Source organism: Salvelinus namaycush, chromosome 17, assembly GCF_016432855.1.
Source record: "Salvelinus namaycush isolate Seneca chromosome 17, SaNama_1.0, whole genome shotgun sequence".
NCBI lineage: Eukaryota > Metazoa > Chordata > Actinopteri > Salmoniformes > Salmonidae > Salvelinus > Salvelinus namaycush.
The window spans coordinates 18,367,774-18,385,905 of NC_052323.1; the positions used below are offsets into that span (position 1 = coordinate 18,367,774).

Sequence of the window (18,132 nt, forward strand, 5' to 3'; positions counted from 1 at the left end):
CTCCAGAATCCAATGGCTGTGAGCCTTACACCATTCCAGCCGATGCTTGGCATTGCGTATGGTGATCTTATGCTTGTGTGCGGCTGCTTGGCCATGGAAACCCATTTCATGAAGCTCCCGACAAACAGTTCTTGTGCCGATGTTGCTTCCAGAGGCAGTTTGGAACTCGGTAGTGAGTGTTGCAACCGAGGACAGACGATTTTTATGCGCTTCTGCACCCGGCAGTCCCGTTCTGTGAGCTTGTATGGCCTACCACTTAGCAGCTGAGTCGTTGTTGCTCCTAGACGTTTCCACTTCACAATGACAGCACTTACAGTTGACCGGGGGCAGGTCTAGCAGGGCAGAAATTTGATGAACTGACATGTTGGAAAGGTGGCATCCTATGACTGTGCCACATTGAAAGTCACTGATCTCTTCAGTAAGGCAATTCTACTGCCAATGTTAGGCTATGGAGATTGCATGGCTGTGTGCTCAATTTTATACACCTGTCTGCAACAAATGTGGCTGAAATAGCAGAATCCACCAATTTGAAGGGATGTCCACATACATTTGTATCTATAGTGTCCCTTTCTATCTAATAGACTATGTTAAGATTTTACACTGCCTCTTCCAATGAAATGTGGGCAGGTCAAAATAATCTATTCATTTTAAAATGTTGATTACTTCTACATGCCATTATCATTGACAATGATAAATGACAAAGTCTGGTTATGGTTATTTACACTTTTTGTTATTTTGTGGAGGATAGACTCTAAGAGTCATGAAACAGTGTTCCAGTAGGAAACAAAATACTTTATTAATTCTGTCTGGTTCACATCTCTTGGTAGAATCACTTCCCCACATCCTCATCCATAATAGTAAAAGCTATGCTTTAAAGAGATGGACAAATAGATGTTAATCTATGTTATATTATATAGACAGTAAGCTTTTCAAACAAAGATCTATGGGGAGAGGCAGATGAAAACAAAGTGGGGCTAGCCCCCATTAGAGGGGTATGATCGGAGGACCAAGGTAAGGGACTAGGGGTAAAAATTGACAGTAGGGTCAGGGTTTGGGGATGGGAAAGTTTGGATGTTGTGCGCATGGAGTAAAATGTAACATACACTTCATATGTATATCTCTAGCAATGCTTAACATAGCTGAGCTCACAAGCAAACATTTTAATAGTTTAAGCCTTATATGCTGTCCAAAGGCAAAAGAGAACATTGATCGGTTTCCCTTCCAGGTAACTTAGCTATATGATGATAAAGGAAGAGTGAGATAGACAGAAGGAAAATTGTGTATTTTTTTTTTGAGGGGGGGAGGGGTGAGATATAGGAGAGGACACTTGGTGAAGAAGGCCATCAGGTGCTGTGGTTGAGCTGTGGTTTACTCATCTGCAAAATATAGAGAAAAGAGTCAACCATATGTGCCAAACTATCATGCAATGTATTCAGATGAACTGTCTAGAGACACAGTAGACAGACATGTGATCCAAAGCATTGTCTATATATTGTACATCTCTCTGTCTGTTTGTTATTGAGTTTCTATCTAACACTCACTCTTGTACTCCTTCAGCTGCATCATCCTGGGGTAAGCTGCCATCCTCTGACGGGGGACTGTGGGAAACAAACAGTAACATGAGACAACAACAGTCCCATCACCACCACTATGTACCTACCAGATATAACGTTCTCGAGAAGAGAGGAAAATAAGAGAAGAGAGAGGGAAAGAAGAGAGAGGAGAGGGAAAGAGAGAAGAGAGGGAAAGAAGAGAGGAAAGTGAAAGAACAGAGAGGAGACGGAAAGAAGAGAGGAGAGTGAAAGAAGGGAGCAGAGGGAAAGAAGAGAGGAGAGTGAAAGAAGAGGAGAGGGAAAGAAGAGAGGAGAGGGAAAGAAGAGAGAAGAGAGGGGAGGGAAAGAAGACAGAGGAGTGAAAGAAGAGAGGAGAGGAGAGGGAAAGAAGAGAGGAGAGGGAAAGAAGAGAGGAGAGGGAAAGAAGAGAGGAGAGGGAAAGAAGACAGAGGAGTGAAAGAAGAGAGGGGAAAAGACAGAGGAGAGTGAAAGAGAGGAGGGAAAGAAGAGAGCAATGGTGAATTTATATTAAATACTTGGTTTAGGGGGTGGGGTGAAAGAAATAAGAGAGGGAGAGACAAGAGACATGAAGTTATGAGGTGGTGAGGGGTGAGGAGGTGATAGTGTTGGTGAGGAGGTAGGGCTGAGGATGAGGTGGTGGGGGTGAGTAGGTGGTGTGGGGGTTTGGAGGTGTTGGTGGGGGGGTAAGCTCACCTGGCTGAGGTGTGGGGGGAGCAGGGGCCTTCTCCTGGGCCATCTGGAAGAGCAGCCAATAACGCGCCCAGGTCTCAAAGCCCTGAGGGACACAGTCAGGGTGTAAGATAGGGTTGGGCGATATGGTATTTTATGTTTTTGAATAATAAATGTTCTAAATATGCTTAGTGAGTATCTCATGAGCATAGGATGGCAACACATACATTATAAGTGATTTCAATGGGGCTTTCTCCACTTATACTGTTCAATCTAACTCAAAACTAAAATAATTTTCAGCATTTTCAACAATTTCTGGATTTCCTGCACTTTAATTATAATTTCCACACTGTGCCACACAGCATGATATGGGCAAAAATTGGTGAACTGTTGGAATCATGGAAATATAACAATTGTTCTGATTCTATAGTTGGAATATAGTGGGCAGAACCTTGAATACATTGTTGTTTGATAAGACACCGAATGAATAAGCCAGTGAGGAATTATTGACAGGGTAGGAACCAAAGTGTTGGTCTGTGTTTCCAGGTGACCCTAATTAGATGTTAAATTACATGTTTTCTTACTTCATGTAGCTAGCTAACCAACATATTCATGCTTCGCCTTTTCCTCTCTGATAAGATACATTTGCACAAAAATGCTAATCTAGGGCCAAACCAGCACTGGTACCAGACAGTATTAGCTAACTAGCTGCGTTCGCTCTGACTGTTAGTCCATTTAGCCAGCTAACTAGCGATTAGCGGCTAACAGAATAGAAACTAGCAGACAGTAGTTTGCAGACAGCAAGATATACACACTAAGTGTAATTATAGAGTGCTAGTGGAAAGCGAATGTTGCATCCATCTGACCATGCGGAGTGAACGGCAAGAAAGTGCTCATTACTCAGTGGTCGAGCAACTGCTCTCTCCTTGAGTGACAGGGGCAGGGCTTAGTGTGGTTAGCAGCATGTAGCAGCAGGACGAGAGAGAGAGCGATTACTTAAGTAGCAAACAGAGTAAACTATAAAAACAGACATTATACGCGCCGGAGTATCTATCACACTTGGTTTAGAAGGTCATTTAAAAACTCAAACCGGTCCTTGCATCATTACCGGTATATAGTAAAACACTGTACACCGCCCAGCCCTTGGGTAAGATACTGTAAGGTAATGTGGATCATGTCATGATTATTTATGGATATTCATACATGTGTGTTATCAGGGTCCCTATACAGTGCACTACTTTTGACCACAGCCTTATGACCCTGGTCAAAAGTAGTGTACTAAAGAGGAATAGGGTGCCATTTGGAACGCATCCAAGTCTCACCTCCCACTCAGTCTCCTCCACCTGTTTCTTCAGGCTCTGCAGGTTGGCCAGGAACGTCTCGTTGAACTGGGGCAGCTGGGGGTTCTGAACAATCAATCAATCAATCAATCAATCAATCAATCAATCAATGGCTGATATTTAAACTGTTCCTGTCTTTGTAGAGGGGACTTCAATGCAAAGGGTGGATTCATTGATTAATATGTATTTATTAATTTACCTGCAGCAGATCCTTCACTTGCTCCTCCAGGCTCACAATTGCAATTGCAGTGGCCTCCAGGTTCTGATGGGAGAGCAGACAGTCAGACAGAAATACTCAATACTCATCTTTTTATTTTAATTTCAAAGGAGCAGGAAGAGGGAGCTTAGTCCTAGGGGACACAAGTTGGCATTTGCAAGTGAGCTTGTTGCTGCCATCTAGTGGCTGTTTTTCCTCAGTTCATAAAAGCCTTTAAGACAGCCTTTCTTAAAGTATGGGTCGCGGACCTATTAATGAACACTGTATCAACAGACTAATTTTCTTTATTTTTTTTTACTCAAAGGCCATGAACTCCTGAGCTGTGTGGAGTGGCATGTGTTATGGTTACTATGCCTGGTCTTGTGAGTGTATATTTTTTAGTGTGTGTATCGGTCTAATGTATTGGTCTAGTAGTGTGCATGCTGCATCCAGAGAAAACGTTAGCTTTTTAATGATTGTGTTTACAGATGTTGGTTCATCATTTGATCACCCTGTTGCAATTAATTAAACACTTGTAGTGTATTTGAGGTTTAAAAAGACTTCTAAAGTTTGTAATTTCCACTTACAAATGTCAGACTTGATTTTCACATATGAATAATATATCAACCCCTTCAAAAATGTCCATTAATAGTGGGTCGCGACATGTCAGAGAAAGTGTAGTTATTTCATTCATTACTAGAATTGATTTGGCCATGTGCAACTGCGCTCTCTGTAAGTGCGCTCCATGCTTAGCAGTGGTGTCTCTGCTCAGTGGTTTACATCATATTTTTTCTGCAGTTTTATTTAAGATCCCTCTGCGACCCACACGCTGCAGCGCTGTCGTTCAGCAGCAGATGATACGCTCTCAGCCATTGACGTATCATTCCCACTTGCCATCACTCACCACTGTCATCAAATGGACTCAAGCTAGCCACAAGTTCTGACTGAGCTCAATCGTCAAGAAACTCAAATACAGCAACGAGTTTCGCTCTTTTTTTCATACAACCTTTGAGAAATAACGAGGAGCGCCCACAATGTGTCTTGTGTGGGAAGTGCTTAGTAATGAGTCTCTCAAAACGAACACATTAAAAGGACACATCCTGACTAAACATCCACAGCATGACAGTAAACCCAGGGAGTTCTTTCAGAACAGGGCTTCAGGATACAGTGCTTCGACAGTGGAAAAGTAAGTCAGCTAGCAAGGCATTGTTGTCTATTTTAGAACAGGTGATGACAAGCAGAAATAAGGGAGTACTATATCTCATAGTAGTAGAGGTGAGTTTCTCTTTCAAACAATCCCCTCGTACACGGCTAACAGCTAGCTGGGTAACGTTAGCCGAAGCAAGCTAGCCAGCTACCCAAGTAACAGAACAGATGAAGATGAAACATGATCAGGCCTACATTTTACTGTAAAAAGTATTGTTAATTACAAGTCTAGGTTGGAACAGTTGCTTTAAAAAAAATACAAGTAATCATTTGATTGAAGCAATGCGTTTTGGGGCAAACACACACAGTTCTGGGTTTCTCATCTACAGCAGGAAGCAGTCTCCTTCCTGACTGGGAAAGCAGTAGATGTTCTGATCCAGCTTGGTACCACATACCTATGTGAGTCAAGGTTCTCAACTCTGGCATACTTAAAAAACAAGTACAGAAACAGACTCCATGCTGAGCATGACCTCAGGGTTGCACTGACAAAAACTGAGCCCAGAATAGACAAGCTTGTTCAAAACTTCAACCAGCCACACACCTCTCATTAGGACTGTGTGTGTGTGTTCTGTTATACATCTGTGTGATGTGATCAATCAGTTTATTCCAGTTCAGAATGAAATTATTTATTGTATTTTAACAGCAACAGTTCCAAACTAGACAGATATGTAAGTGTTTTTAAATGGGGAAAAATAAATATGAATTGCAATTGGATATGTTATTTAAATTTGTTTTTGTCTATATTGCATTTGTTTTATGTATAAGGGCATTGAAATGTACTGATACTTACATATAGTTGCATGTTTTATGTATAAGGGCATTGAAATGTACTGATACTTACATATAGTTGCATGTTTTATGTATAAGGGCATTGAAATGTACTGATACTTACATATAGTTGCATGTTTTCATAAGCTTGGGTCCCAAGAAAACACAGAATATATCATTTGGGTCCCAGGCTGAAAAAGTTCAATAACACCTGCTCTAGAAGGGAAAGAGGAGTCATACCGTCATGGGAGTCTTGGTGTCCTCATCAGTGAAGTTGATCAGCCGGGCCATGTTGATCATGGGCGTCTGCATCTTGACAGGGGCCACAGCTGGAGCAAGGAGGGGAAGACGGCGACAGGTCAGTGTGAATAAGATAAAACACTTCCAATTGGGATTGAGGCTAGCCCCTCCCAAATTTCTAGATTAAACATGTTTGGGAAGTAATGATGACAAAAAAATTGTAATCGTTACATTACCAGCTAAACTATTGTAATCAGATTGCAGAAACTTTTGAAAAACTAGATGCTAACTTTTATCATGACTTTTAAATTCCGAAAGGATGTTTGCGGGAAATTATTTTACACCTTTCTGTTTTCTCAACGACATTCAAATCAGCATTGAAAAAAGGTTTGTTCCTCCTGAGTGAGTCTAACCACAAATCAGAGACCACTATGACACACCAAATGCGTTTGATGGATCGCGGGAAAAGAGCAGGAATAGGCTTTTGGCTACAGTCCAAGCTATGTCTTCTAAATGGTGCGACTGCTGTCGGCATTAAAGATTATCCAACTTGAATACATGCTTGGTGGTAAGGATGATAGCAGTGGTGTAGCCTACAGGCGATACTGATATCACTTATTATTGATATCTAGACTATATAGCGCATTGATGTGAATCACAATGCTGCTCTCCCATTTATTTGCACCTTATGGATTGTGGTTATTGTGGTTGGCTGTTCACTAATGTACTGTATATTCTGTTTAAGCTGCCTATCAAATCATCGTTTTTGCGTTCAGGGGTGTATTCATTACGGAAATCGTTTAAGAACCAAACGGAAGCAAACGAGAGTTTGTATTGGACAAATTCAGGTAGGTCCCTCCACGTTTCACTTGCTTCCGTTTAAGAAACGTTTTGCAACAGAACCAGAGTAATGAACACGCCCCCCAGTGGACAGCCAGTGAAAAATGCGCTCTTAACAACAGCTGCATAGTGCTGATCCCAGCCTATGGAATACGTTTGATTTCCTCCCTAAACTCCCCTGTGGTAGTGTGCTCCATACTGTCAACAACTAGAATAATTTAAGAAGATCAGAAGTGGGGCTTTTATTTTCTTCATGATAAATTACCATCTAGTTTTTCACATGCAAATAGCACTTTCCTGTAGTGCTCAAAGCATGCCATTTCTGAGAGCAGCATTTATTTTTCAACTCGAAGCAATGAGCCCAATCAGTCCTCCATGACAACAAAAAAAGAAAAGATTAGGCTAAATAGTCATTTGTTTTTTGGGGTAATGCTCATGTAAAACAACTTGGCTATCTAGATTTCTAAGTCCTATTCTTGAGGATCAAGGGGTATTAAATAATTGGAAGGACTGGAAATCTGACAGACTTTGGTTAGAGATGTAACCTAATAGTATTATTATCTGTAGTAGAAAGCAGTGGGTTAGTAGAAGCCTACATAACCAACCCATAACGTAAAATACAACATCCATGTATGGCCAGCTATGTAAACTCTAACATTGATTATCCTGCAATAGACGTTCAATTGGTAATATACATTTTTGTCTTACTCTATTGCCTATTAGGCAGGTTGACATTTATTGGGACGAGTCGTCCTTAAGGTAGAATGGGCCAGCTTCCAAGTCAAAATTGGCTATATTGTAAATATATATAAACAAAAAAAAATATTAAAAGTTTACTTTATTTAAAGTTATGGTTAGGCATTAGAGTAAGCAGTGTCGTTAAGGTTAGATTTCAAATCCGATTTTAAGACTGTCTGTGCCAGCTACTAACCTGTGCCTCTTAAGGGGAAAGTAATCTGAAAGTAACAAAGTAATCAGATTACATTACTGAGTTTGGGTAATCCGAAAGTGTCGTTACAGATTACAATAAATGTAATTTACCCAATTTATTATAATATTATTATAATAATAATATATGCATTTTAGCACACTTTATCCAAAGCGACTTACATAAAAAAAATATATGGACTCATGACTGTATGGGTGTGGTCCTTTCTGTGGAATAAAACCCCTACCCCTTCCATTCCTCTTTTCTATCCAGTCCCCCCAGTCTCTCTTCCCACATAAGTGGATCTCACTTCCCTTTCCTTTGGCCACCAACTCTACACATCAACACCCCTCCTTCCCTCTCCTCCAATCCCCTACCCGGGGGTCTGTTTCTCAGCTGGTTGCGCATGTTGTTGTTGCTCTTCTGCATGTCATGGATCTGGCCCCTCTGGTTGAAGACCAGGTAGGCAGTGAGGGCCTGGCCGGCTAGGAGAAGACACGCCAGCACTGTGAACCCTGCTACCTTAAACGCACGGCTGTTAGAGGCCCTACAGGAGGGAATGAGAGCAAGATGGGTAGATAAAGGGGGTGATAGATTAGATGAGATGGAAAGTAAAAAGAGACAGAGGGAGAAATATAAGGAGAGAAACAAATTGAAATTACACCTTGATTTATGGAGACCAAACATTATTTACTTTTTTAAAAAGATTATGGGGATCATAATTGCATTTCTGACATGTATGGGATTGTCCTTGTGACATCCCAGCACCTCCAAAAACGAATCAGAGCCCCTGTGCAGAGACAAAAGCTGATCCTAAACCAGTAAGAATGAAAATGTTCAACACTGTTTTCTGTTCCTCTTTCCTGAGCCCATGATAAATACAGGTTTGGGAGACATCAGTAGTTACTAGGCAGATGCTTCATCTGAGTGTAAAGGAACGAATGAAAGCATAGGGAATGTAGTCAGCATCAGCAGATAACTCAAACCATTGATAATACTCCCAATATCATTTATGCATACTTTCAATAATGACGTGAATTCACAATAGCATACAAGTTGTAAATAAATTATATAAAATATTGCACTTGTTGATGGATTTTCTTTGTGTTTTACATAATTTTTTATACATGATTATTGTAATATAATATTTTGAGTTTACACATACTTGAACATTACTTTGGGGAATGAAGAAACAGACTATAGACAATATGCAGATGCATGTACCGAAGTAACTGCAACATCTATAAAATGTGTTTCGTAAAATTACTGCTATAAATGTCACCTTGTGTTGGTTGTTATTGGGAGGATAACGTCCTGGCTCCCTGCGCGCTCCAGGAGCGCATCATCGTGTCTCTCCTGCTGTTGCTCCTGCATTCTCTCCAAGTCTATGTTCTCTCAAATTCTGCGATCAGTAAAAAGGGAAGAGATCTATTCGGAAGAAAGCGTCCGTCTGAAATGACAGGCAGTCTAGCCAGGATTGGAAAGCCCCGAGTCTATAAAGTGATGGGCAGGTTCAACTAGATTGTAGAGTTTGAACTAAGCTGTCATTGGTCAACCTGCACTGCATCACTTGTTGATATAGGCAGACAAATCTGAAGCGATGAAAAGAAAGTAGAGTTCAACTTCTCATGAATGAAAAATAGTAGATAGAAAGTAAATAGAAAATCCCTCAGATCTTACATTTGAAAATAAACATCCCATTTGATGGTTTTTAAGGAAATGCATTAATTCTTAAGATCTTAATTCATTCAGAAATGGAGTCCTAAGGTTAAACAACAATCCAGGTATTATCCAGCCCTGTACCTATGCTGGGCCAGTAACCATAACATGCATTCATTTTTTATCAAATAATAGATAGAATACTTATGGACAGAGGTTTGCACCATTGCAATATTTTGCTTTTCTTGTTTTCAAACAGTAATAAAATATACATAGAAAAAATATATGTTTTTTGTCCTTTATTCTATTTTGAAATAGTGTGAATAGGATACAAATACTTTTGAAGCTACAGTATGGTAATAACACAAGTTAGTGGACATTTATGGTCTTACAGTTGATAATGATGCAAGATGTTTGAAACCTTTCCCCCTAGAGACAACCCTGCCAAAGTTCTATACTCATTGGATGCCTTGAAGGCTTTCATTTAAGTCTGTAAACCAATCAGTCATTCCATAGAAGTGTGGATCAGAATTCCACTTATTCTACAGTGAATGTTGGGGATTTTCCATTGTTGTAGCGGTGATGAGAAAAGTGCTGAAAAATAAAATCCACAGAAGATGCAATCAAAAGGAATCCGATCATGCCGTAAGGTCAGAAAGTAATCAATACAGTACTCATTTACTCTCAAAGATCGTTTGAACCCTGTTTGGACTCTTATGGACAGTTTGAACCCTGGAGGTTGATGTTTGTACTAGAGGTCTTCATAGGTCCAAAAAGTTGGGGGACCCAGACCTGAACGGACCAGAGAACAATCAGACCCAAACCCAAATTGGCTAGACTCTAGGTCAGACATGATTGGACCAGAGGACAATCAGACCCGAACCCAAATTGGCTAGACTCTAGGCCAGACCCGATTGGACCAGAGAACAATCAGACCCAAAACCAAATGGGCTAGACTCTAGGTCAGACCCGATTGGACCAAAGTGATAAAATAATGATGTTTATCAGCAAAGTTGCTCTTTTGGTTAATGAATATCTCTTTATATGTTGGCTAAGCCTTCTATAAGTCAATAAATTCACCTTATTAGCGTAAAATCTATATGATATAGGCTATGCAGAGCCGTGGTCGGGTCCATTTGGGTCTATCAGCTGTAGTTACATAGAACCCGACACCAGATGACAAACAGGATCTGACTCGGACCTGAGGGAAAATTATTTGTGTTCGGGTGGACCCTTGAAGACCTATAGTCTGTACTGATCTAATACCTAACTACAAACTGAAAACATAACACCGGTACTATTCAACTGAAACCATTATTCCCTGTAAAAATATAGTAAAACCTCTCCGTCCCGAGTGAGACATTCTCATGCCCTCATGAGAGACTGTGATCTTCATCTCAGGTTTGAGGTGTAATCTGCTTCTCCTTTCCAAATGATATCGTACTTCTTTGAAAACACTTGTGCATCAAACATTCAGACACAGACTGGGGTCTCAGTGGGGAAAGACAAGAACATTTCTGAAAAATATAAAAATCAAGTGGTTTTATTTGCTAATTAAAAAGCACTGACAATATTAGTTACACTGTAAAAATTATTGACAACAATTACAAGTCTTTATCGTACAGTCCGGGGAGATTAGTACCATCATTGCTGTTATTGTGTTATTATCATGTCAATAATACTTTAAATAAAGAAATCAAGGAGCTCTGTACAACAATTGGCAGTGTGGGGGTAGTTGAGAGAAGGAATAAGAGGGGAGGAACGTTCGTATGAACAGATAGGATGAAAGAGATCAGTCGGGACTTCAGCAGATGGCACTATATTATGATCCATAGTAGTGACAATTCAATACTACCTGGATGATTCTGTCCCACTGAATACCTCTTTCGTTGCATTATGAGAGGGGGCTGAGAGTTTCACCTCAATCACATTCAATAATTGATGTCTATAACATTAGATTACAGAGTCAGGAAAGAAACAAACGAACAGCATGTGCGTTGTTATTACGTCTGAACAACGTTGTACAAAAGTATTGCGGTAAGAGCAGCTTTTTGTTATGTATGCTTGCAGTGGTAGTACCATGTGACTAATGTCTGAGTTACAACTACTACTATAACTTGGGCCATACTGACTATGTCAGATGTTCATGTTTTAGATTCTCCCTGATGCAACTCAGAAATACTATGAACAACTGCTAAAACAAATGAAATAGAACATTCAAAATAAGGATTTATAAAAAAGAATCCTCACACTGCAGATGACTGATGGACTTGAGTGCATTTAAACTTAGCTTATGTCAGACTTCACGGTCCCACTTTAAATAAAGTACAACTTATAAATGCATGAAAGCGCATACATAAAGGCTTCATAAGCACTACATAAATGCTTCAAAATTAGCGTATGACACTATGAATGGTGTATAAGCATACAGTGTGTTATGTCACATTTGAAAATTCATCCTAAAGTGGGAAGTGTTGTCACCTTTTATACACCATTTAGAGTATGAAATATGATTGTAGATGATTTGTGAAGCATTTTTGTAGTGCCTATGAAGCCTTTATGTATACTATATAAAGCCTTCATAAGTTGTACTTTGTTTAAAGTGGGACCGACTTCACATACTGTAATATCTGTGTTATGACTGAGCTTTCAGACAACCTGTTAAATTAAAATGACTGTGCTTTCAGACAACCTGATAAATTAGAATATGTGTGTATCTGTAAAGTCTATTTATGAGATGTACCAATACTTTGCATATTGTGCTTTCAATGTGTGCTGTCTGCCTGACACTTCCTGTGCTGTGTATGCAAACCCATCTGAAACAGAAACCAAGCCAAATGTGTTTCTGGTCACCTTTTACAATAACATGTCTCCAAATCACAATCTTAAAAAATAAGAACCGTCAATAGGCCATGTAGTGGTGAAGATTCTGTCATGGCACTGGTAAATGTGTTCATGTCTAGTGTCTAAAGGCCTAGTGAATAAGACCACATCACACCTGTAGCCTGAGTCAATATACATCATACCACCCCCCTATGGTTTTTAGATAGAAACCACAGGCATTTTCAACTAATGGCATTCATTCAAGTACTAATTGATCTCTGCTCTAGTGTAATATCTGCCCTTTTTTCACCTCACCCAGCCTTAAATGACTGGTACTGTGCAGGCTAGCCAAGACTCACTCTTCCTCTTCATCCTCCTGTTCCTCTCAAGAGTAAGGTCCAAGTCCATGTGAGGAATGCAAGGGATAGTCAAAGAAAGAGGGGATGAGGGTTGACCACACCCTCCTCTCCATCCCATCCTATCTGTACCGGTACCTTCACACCGGTCCACCTCTGTAAGAGGAGGCACAGTCTTATGGGGAGTCTCTTTGTAGAATGTACCAAGTAAGGGTGGTGGTGTTTCATGGGGAGGTACAACTTAGGGAGAGAGAAGAGTGCACTTAGGGCCTAGGTTATGAGCCATTGTAGACTCACCGCCCACAGGTCACCATCCCTGCTCTCCCTTCCTCACTGTTCTTCCCTCTTATGAAGAGCACATACAGAAGGAGAGGCTTTCATCAGAACACACCCCTTTCTTACCCCCCTATGGATCCTCCAGGGGATTCATATCATACTCCTCCATATGGGGGGTGGTTAAGCTGTGGTACAGTCCGCTGAGCTGTCCCCCTTCCCCTGCTACCTGGTATGGACCAGTTCCTCTCGGAGCCAGCTGGGCAGGGGCTGGCCCATCCTGTACAGCAGTTTAGATAATGCTATGTTTTGATCCCTGTAGTGCTCCCTGAGGAACAACTGGGACTGGGGGATGGAGAGAGAGAGAGAAAGGGATGGTAGTGAGAGAGAGAGAGAGGGAGGGAGAGAAAAAGGGATAGGAGTGAGGTAGGGAGAGAGAGAGAGAGAGAGAGAGAGAGAGAGAGAGAGAGAGAGAGAGAGAGAGAGAAAAACAAATGGATTGGAGTGAGGTAGGGAGAGAGAGGGAGAAAGAGATAGAATTATCATTACAGACACAGCCAGGATTCAATTAACAAACATGAATCTTAATGAACAAATATCAGTGAACAACTTGCATTGGCAAATGACAACTCTTACCTCTGGGTTCATGTCAGGGTACCTCCGCCCCTTGCTCTTCCCCAGACACTTGGTCTTCCCTCCCTCCAGCAGCTGACACCAGAAGCCTTTGTTGGGGTCAAACCTGGAGAAAACACATTACATCTTAATATGGGAGCCTCAGTTTAAAATGCACAGGACAAATTGCATTTTAAAATGCTTGTGGTTACAATACATCTAAGCCCGTATTGCCATATGGAGGTAAGTGGCTAGGGAAGTTATCTGCTCTGTGTTTGTGAAGTGACTCACGCTAGGATCCTGTGGTAGTTGACTGTGTTGACCAGGCCTAAAAACCTCTGGATCCTGTCCATGACTGAGGCCGGCTCAGTCTTCAGCTGCTGCCCGTCCAGAACCAGGACCTGACTGGAGTGGTAGTGGTTGAGCCATCTCTCCAGGTGGATGGCATACCAGCCCGGCACCAAGCAACGGTTCTGGAGCACACGCAATCTCACCGGGGCATCATGGGTAGCCACGATGACATCATGGAAGGAGTATTTCAGAGCCACTGGGTCGTCATGAGCGCGCTGGTGCTGTAGGATTAGAACATGACGTAGGATTATAACATGACATAGGATTATAACATGACGAAGGATTATAACATGACGAAGGATTATAACATGACGTAGGATTATAACATGACAGTCATACTGAGGGATAGTTATGTATCGTACAGACCTGGTACCATGAGTAGTAATTATGTATTATATACAACAGTTATAAGGAGTTATAAACCAACCTGGTACCAGGAGTAAGCGCGGTCAGCTGGGTTGATGAGGATGGTGATGATCTTGGATTTAGGCAAGAGAGCAGCCGCCCGCTCCGCTGCCACCTCAGAGTCAAAATAGTTGGCACTTTTCTCAAAGTAGTAGTCTGAGCTGGTGTTGGAGGGCAGGGGGAAGTACTCCATGTACCTGTGTGTTCACCAAAAGACAAAACAGATACACTAACTAAACTATACACTAACAGAACACTGACAGAAGCCAACCCCTGGACTAGAAAGCATGTTTAATGGAAAGTCTCTAGACCAAGGGTGTCAAACTAATTTGGCCCTGGGTGCCACATGCGGTCTTCAACAAGGTTGAGAATGTAGGTTCGTTATAATGTCTAAACAGTTTCGATTTGATTTTAGTGATTTACATTTACATTTGAGTAATTTAGCAGACTCTCATTTAAAGTACTGTATACTGAGTTAGTCCCCCCCTCCCAAGAAAAATATAAGGTTATAAGGGTATACTTTTGTATTTTTAGATCATAAGGAATAATCCTAGATCAACACTCCTACTCTGAGACCCTTTATGAATACGTCCCAGAGCTCTTTCTCTGTGGTAGTCGTACCAGTCGATGCCTCTGTGGTAGTTGTGTCCGTTGAAGAACTGGATCTCCTCAAAGGTCTCCTTGTTGGGGTAGTTACTGGTCAGGTCAGGGTGCATGCCCAGAAACAGATAGAGGGCTGTAGAACCTGGGAGAGAGAGGGATGGAGAGGGAGACAGAGAGAGGGAGGGAAGGGGGATGAAGCGGGGAGCGAGAGAGACGGAGAGAGAGAGACAGTGGAGAGAGTATATATTTTGAAGCATTAAAACATCGACTTTGAAGCACCTTGCAGCAGCCATGACAATGAATGATCAAATAAATCGTCTCGTTAGTGTCCTGTTCCCATTAGTGTTGGTGAGTGTTTCTCATAAACCCGCCTTCTGCTTTCTCTGCGGAGGAGAGAGTGTCAGTCGGTCATGTGTGACAGGCCAGTTCCCGTAATTATGTTCTGTACTGAGAATGTGTAACTCTGAGACAACAACACCTCCTCTGCAGACCAAAGTCTCAGAAACCTCCCACAGGCCAGAGCAGATACCTGTCAGCTCTAACTACTCCTCACTGCGATAATTACATATGAGGAAGGGAAGTGAATCACAAGTGAGGTGAAATCAAGGCTCCGTCCCAAATGGTACCCTATATAATGCACTACTTTTGACCAGGGTATGGCTCTGGTCAAGAGTAGTGCATTATACAGGGAATAGGGTGCCATTTGGGATGGGGAGCGAGCAGAGGTGAGATTGTGGACTGAGAGTCATGGCTAATTATGTCCACTAGGTGGATCTGGTGTTCCATCTCTCACCTGTCTTCTGAGGCCCAATGACAAGCAGCTTGGGGAAACGGTCGCATGTCTTTTCCTTTGACCAGATGTCCTTGTGCCTTTTGTCCTCGCAGGGATCCTGTAGGACCAGGGTTTATGAGTCCTTAGTCATTCTTACATGTATCCAGTTGTTTAACCACTAAAAGTCTATGCCGTTGGGGGGACTTGGGTACTAAGCTAACATATGAAATTGTTTTAAGATGGTCATACCATGGATAATTTAGCTATTTTATTTAGAATTTTAGCACATCTTTAGGTATAAAATGTTTCTATTTACTACTATAGCCCATAGAAACGCATTGAATAACACATTCATAAATGGCAAAACAGACAGTCAAAAAATAAATCATAAGGAATAAGGTTTTGAAGAGACATGAAAGCTCAGGAAATATTTTAGTTTTTTGAACACATATTTAACCCCTTATTTTTTGGGACACAAAACTACGTCCATTCTTCCATTCGTTTGTATGGGTTACCTTCAAATGAGTCCCCTGACACTTGTGGGGGTTGTAGAGCAAAACGGAGAACACCATCGTGTTCGGGAGTCTCCCCTTTCCATAGAGGGGTCATATTAGTTTGTCCAACCGGACGCTACGGACGTTTTCATGAGAAGACCGATTATCGGGATGTCTCCTGGTCTGACAAAACGCTGTAGCTCGGCCACCTTCCACCACAGATGCAGAAGGCCAACATTGGCAGATGCGGTGAAAAAAACTGATATCTCTAGCTTAAACTGACGGATTTTGAAGGGGCTTTTTAAATTATGTTAGATTGACGCATGGGTGCGTCAATAGACTCTTAAGGATTAATGAACCCTGAACAAATACATACAACATCCTGAGGACGTGCGGCTGCATTGGAACGGTCAATGGAGATGCCCTTTGAACACAAATACAATACTTGGCAGCAGATTGTGGTCTACAGGACAAGGATCCACCCAGAACTCATGTTAAAGGCCTTTCTAAATGAGACTAAGCTGTGTACATTCAGGTTAAAAGGATGTTCCGCTCAAAATACAACCTAACATGATTTTTCCACTTGTAGTCGATTCCCCAAGATAGTTATCACATCCCAGTATTCGTCAATAGACACATCCAGTTCCAGCCAGTCTCTCTCTGTCCCACAGACTGACCTGCCAGAGTGGGTCTCTCTCGTTAGGGAAGAGGCTGAAGTATCTCTGGGCCAGCTGGATGGGAGGCAGGGTCTGCAGCCGCAGGTTGGTCCAGGTTTGCAGGAAGGCCACCAGGCTCTTAAAGGTGTACAGGCCCAGCCGGTCGTTACCGTAGTTAGACAGGTGGGTCATGAAGATACTGATCTGGAGGAGAGTGAAAGCGAGAGAGAGAGAGAGAGAGAGAAAGGTAAACTTAAATTCACTCTGATAGTGGGAGTGGCCAGCAGTGATTGGATGTATAGTGTGTGTTAACTCACAGGGTTGAGTAGAACAGTGAGGAACAGCTCTCCTCCGTTAATGAGTTTGTCCAGTTCGTTGGGACTGCCTGGGTACTCCTTATAGAAGATGGTGTGCGTGAACAGGCCACACGTCTGCCTGGGCAAGACCTGCAAACAAACAAACACACACGTCAATGACACACACAAGCATGCACGCGCACACACCAGCGCCATTGGTCTATTCAATGCAAAACATTCCAAACCCCAGGCAATATCAACACTTTTGCTTACAATAATCTTCATATTATTATTATCATTTGGAGAAGCCTATATGGAATTCATTAAAATACACATGCAGCTAGAGAGAGTCTGGGGATCTGAATATCAATCATCTACAGGAAGAGAAAGATGCCGACAGACAGCACGAGAGGAAAACCTACTGGCAGCACAACATAATGTACTACTGGGGTTTCAGACAGTGTTTTTAAGAAGATTAACTTGTGTGTTGGTGGTGTGCCGTCAGGGTTTATGTTGTGGAGGGAAAAGTCTCTCTGTTGTTGATGTTGTTGTTGCATTGTTAAAGGCATATCCAAGAGGTAGTGTCTGGGGGCCAGTCAGGGTGGTTGGTAGTGTCTAGGGGCCAGTCAGGGTGGTTGGTAGTGTCTGGGGGCCAGTCAGGGTGGTTGGTAGTGTCTAGGGGCCAGTCGGGGTGGTTGGTAGTGTCTGGGGGCCAGTCAGGGTGGTTGGTAGTGTCTAGGGGCCAGTCGGGGTGGTTGGTAGTGTCTAGGGGCCAGTCGGGGTGGTTGGTAGTGTCTAGGGGCCAGTCAGAGAGGTTGGCAGTGTCTGGGGGCCAGTCAGAGAGGTTGGTAGTGTCTGGGGGCAGTCAAAGTGGTTGGTAGTGTCTGGGGGCCAGTCAGGGTGGTTGGTAGTGTTTGGAGGCCGGTCAGAGTAGTTGGTAGTGTTTGTGGGCCAGTCAGAGTGGTTGGTAATGTCTACGGGTCAGTCAGGGTGGTTGGTAGTGTTTGGGGACCAGTCAGAGTAGTTGGTAGTGTTTGTGGGCCAGTCAGAGTGGTTGGTAGTGTTTGGGGG

General features: G+C 42.2%; 2 protein-coding genes across 2 annotated transcripts in view; both read right to left on the bottom strand.

Annotated features, from left to right (window-relative positions):
• Positions 1–771: 771 nt before the first annotated feature.
• Positions 772–9,229, bottom strand: LOC120062039 (HLA class II histocompatibility antigen gamma chain-like). The gene is made up of 8 exons (XM_039011843.1): positions 9,044–9,229; positions 8,139–8,308; positions 5,994–6,082; positions 3,783–3,845; positions 3,566–3,649; positions 2,268–2,349; positions 1,542–1,598; positions 772–1,376 (listed from the first exon to the last, which is right to left on the bottom strand). Exons 1-8 carry the CDS (start codon positions 9,133–9,135, stop codon positions 1,369–1,371), a joined length of 645 nt encoding a protein of 214 aa, XP_038867771.1. The 5' UTR covers positions 9,136–9,229; the 3' UTR covers positions 772–1,368.
• A 1,718-nt stretch (positions 9,230–10,947) lies between these two features.
• Positions 10,948–18,132, bottom strand: part of LOC120062393 (bifunctional heparan sulfate N-deacetylase/N-sulfotransferase 1-like) — an 85,820-nt gene continuing 78,635 nt past the window's right edge. The window contains exons 8-15 of the mRNA XM_039012339.1: positions 17,083–17,211; positions 16,787–16,969; positions 15,637–15,733; positions 14,862–14,985; positions 14,263–14,437; positions 13,776–14,056; positions 13,509–13,611; positions 10,948–13,217 (exon numbers count right to left, since the gene is read on the bottom strand). Coding sequence (XP_038868267.1) covers positions 13,098–13,217; positions 13,509–13,611; positions 13,776–14,056; positions 14,263–14,437; positions 14,862–14,985; positions 15,637–15,733; positions 16,787–16,969; positions 17,083–17,211 — 1,212 coding nt within the window. The 3' untranslated portion in view covers positions 10,948–13,097. The remainder of the gene's footprint in view (positions 13,218–13,508; positions 13,612–13,775; positions 14,057–14,262; positions 14,438–14,861; positions 14,986–15,636; positions 15,734–16,786; positions 16,970–17,082; positions 17,212–18,132) is intronic.

Bases quoted from the DNA above. Each gene is read 5' to 3' on its own strand.
- LOC120062039 (XM_039011843.1), bottom strand. From the start codon at position 9,135: ATGCAGGAGCAACAGCAGGAGAGACACGATGATGCGCTCCTGGAGCGC. The intron at 6,083-8,138 runs GTAGGGGATTGG...TCCTTGCTCCAG, and splicing joins GCTGAGAAACAGACCCCCGG to CTGTGGCCCCTGTCAAGATG. The intron at 3,650-3,782 runs GTAAATTAATAA...TTGATTGTTCAG, and splicing joins AAGTGAAGGATCTGCTGCAG to AACCCCCAGCTGCCCCAGTT.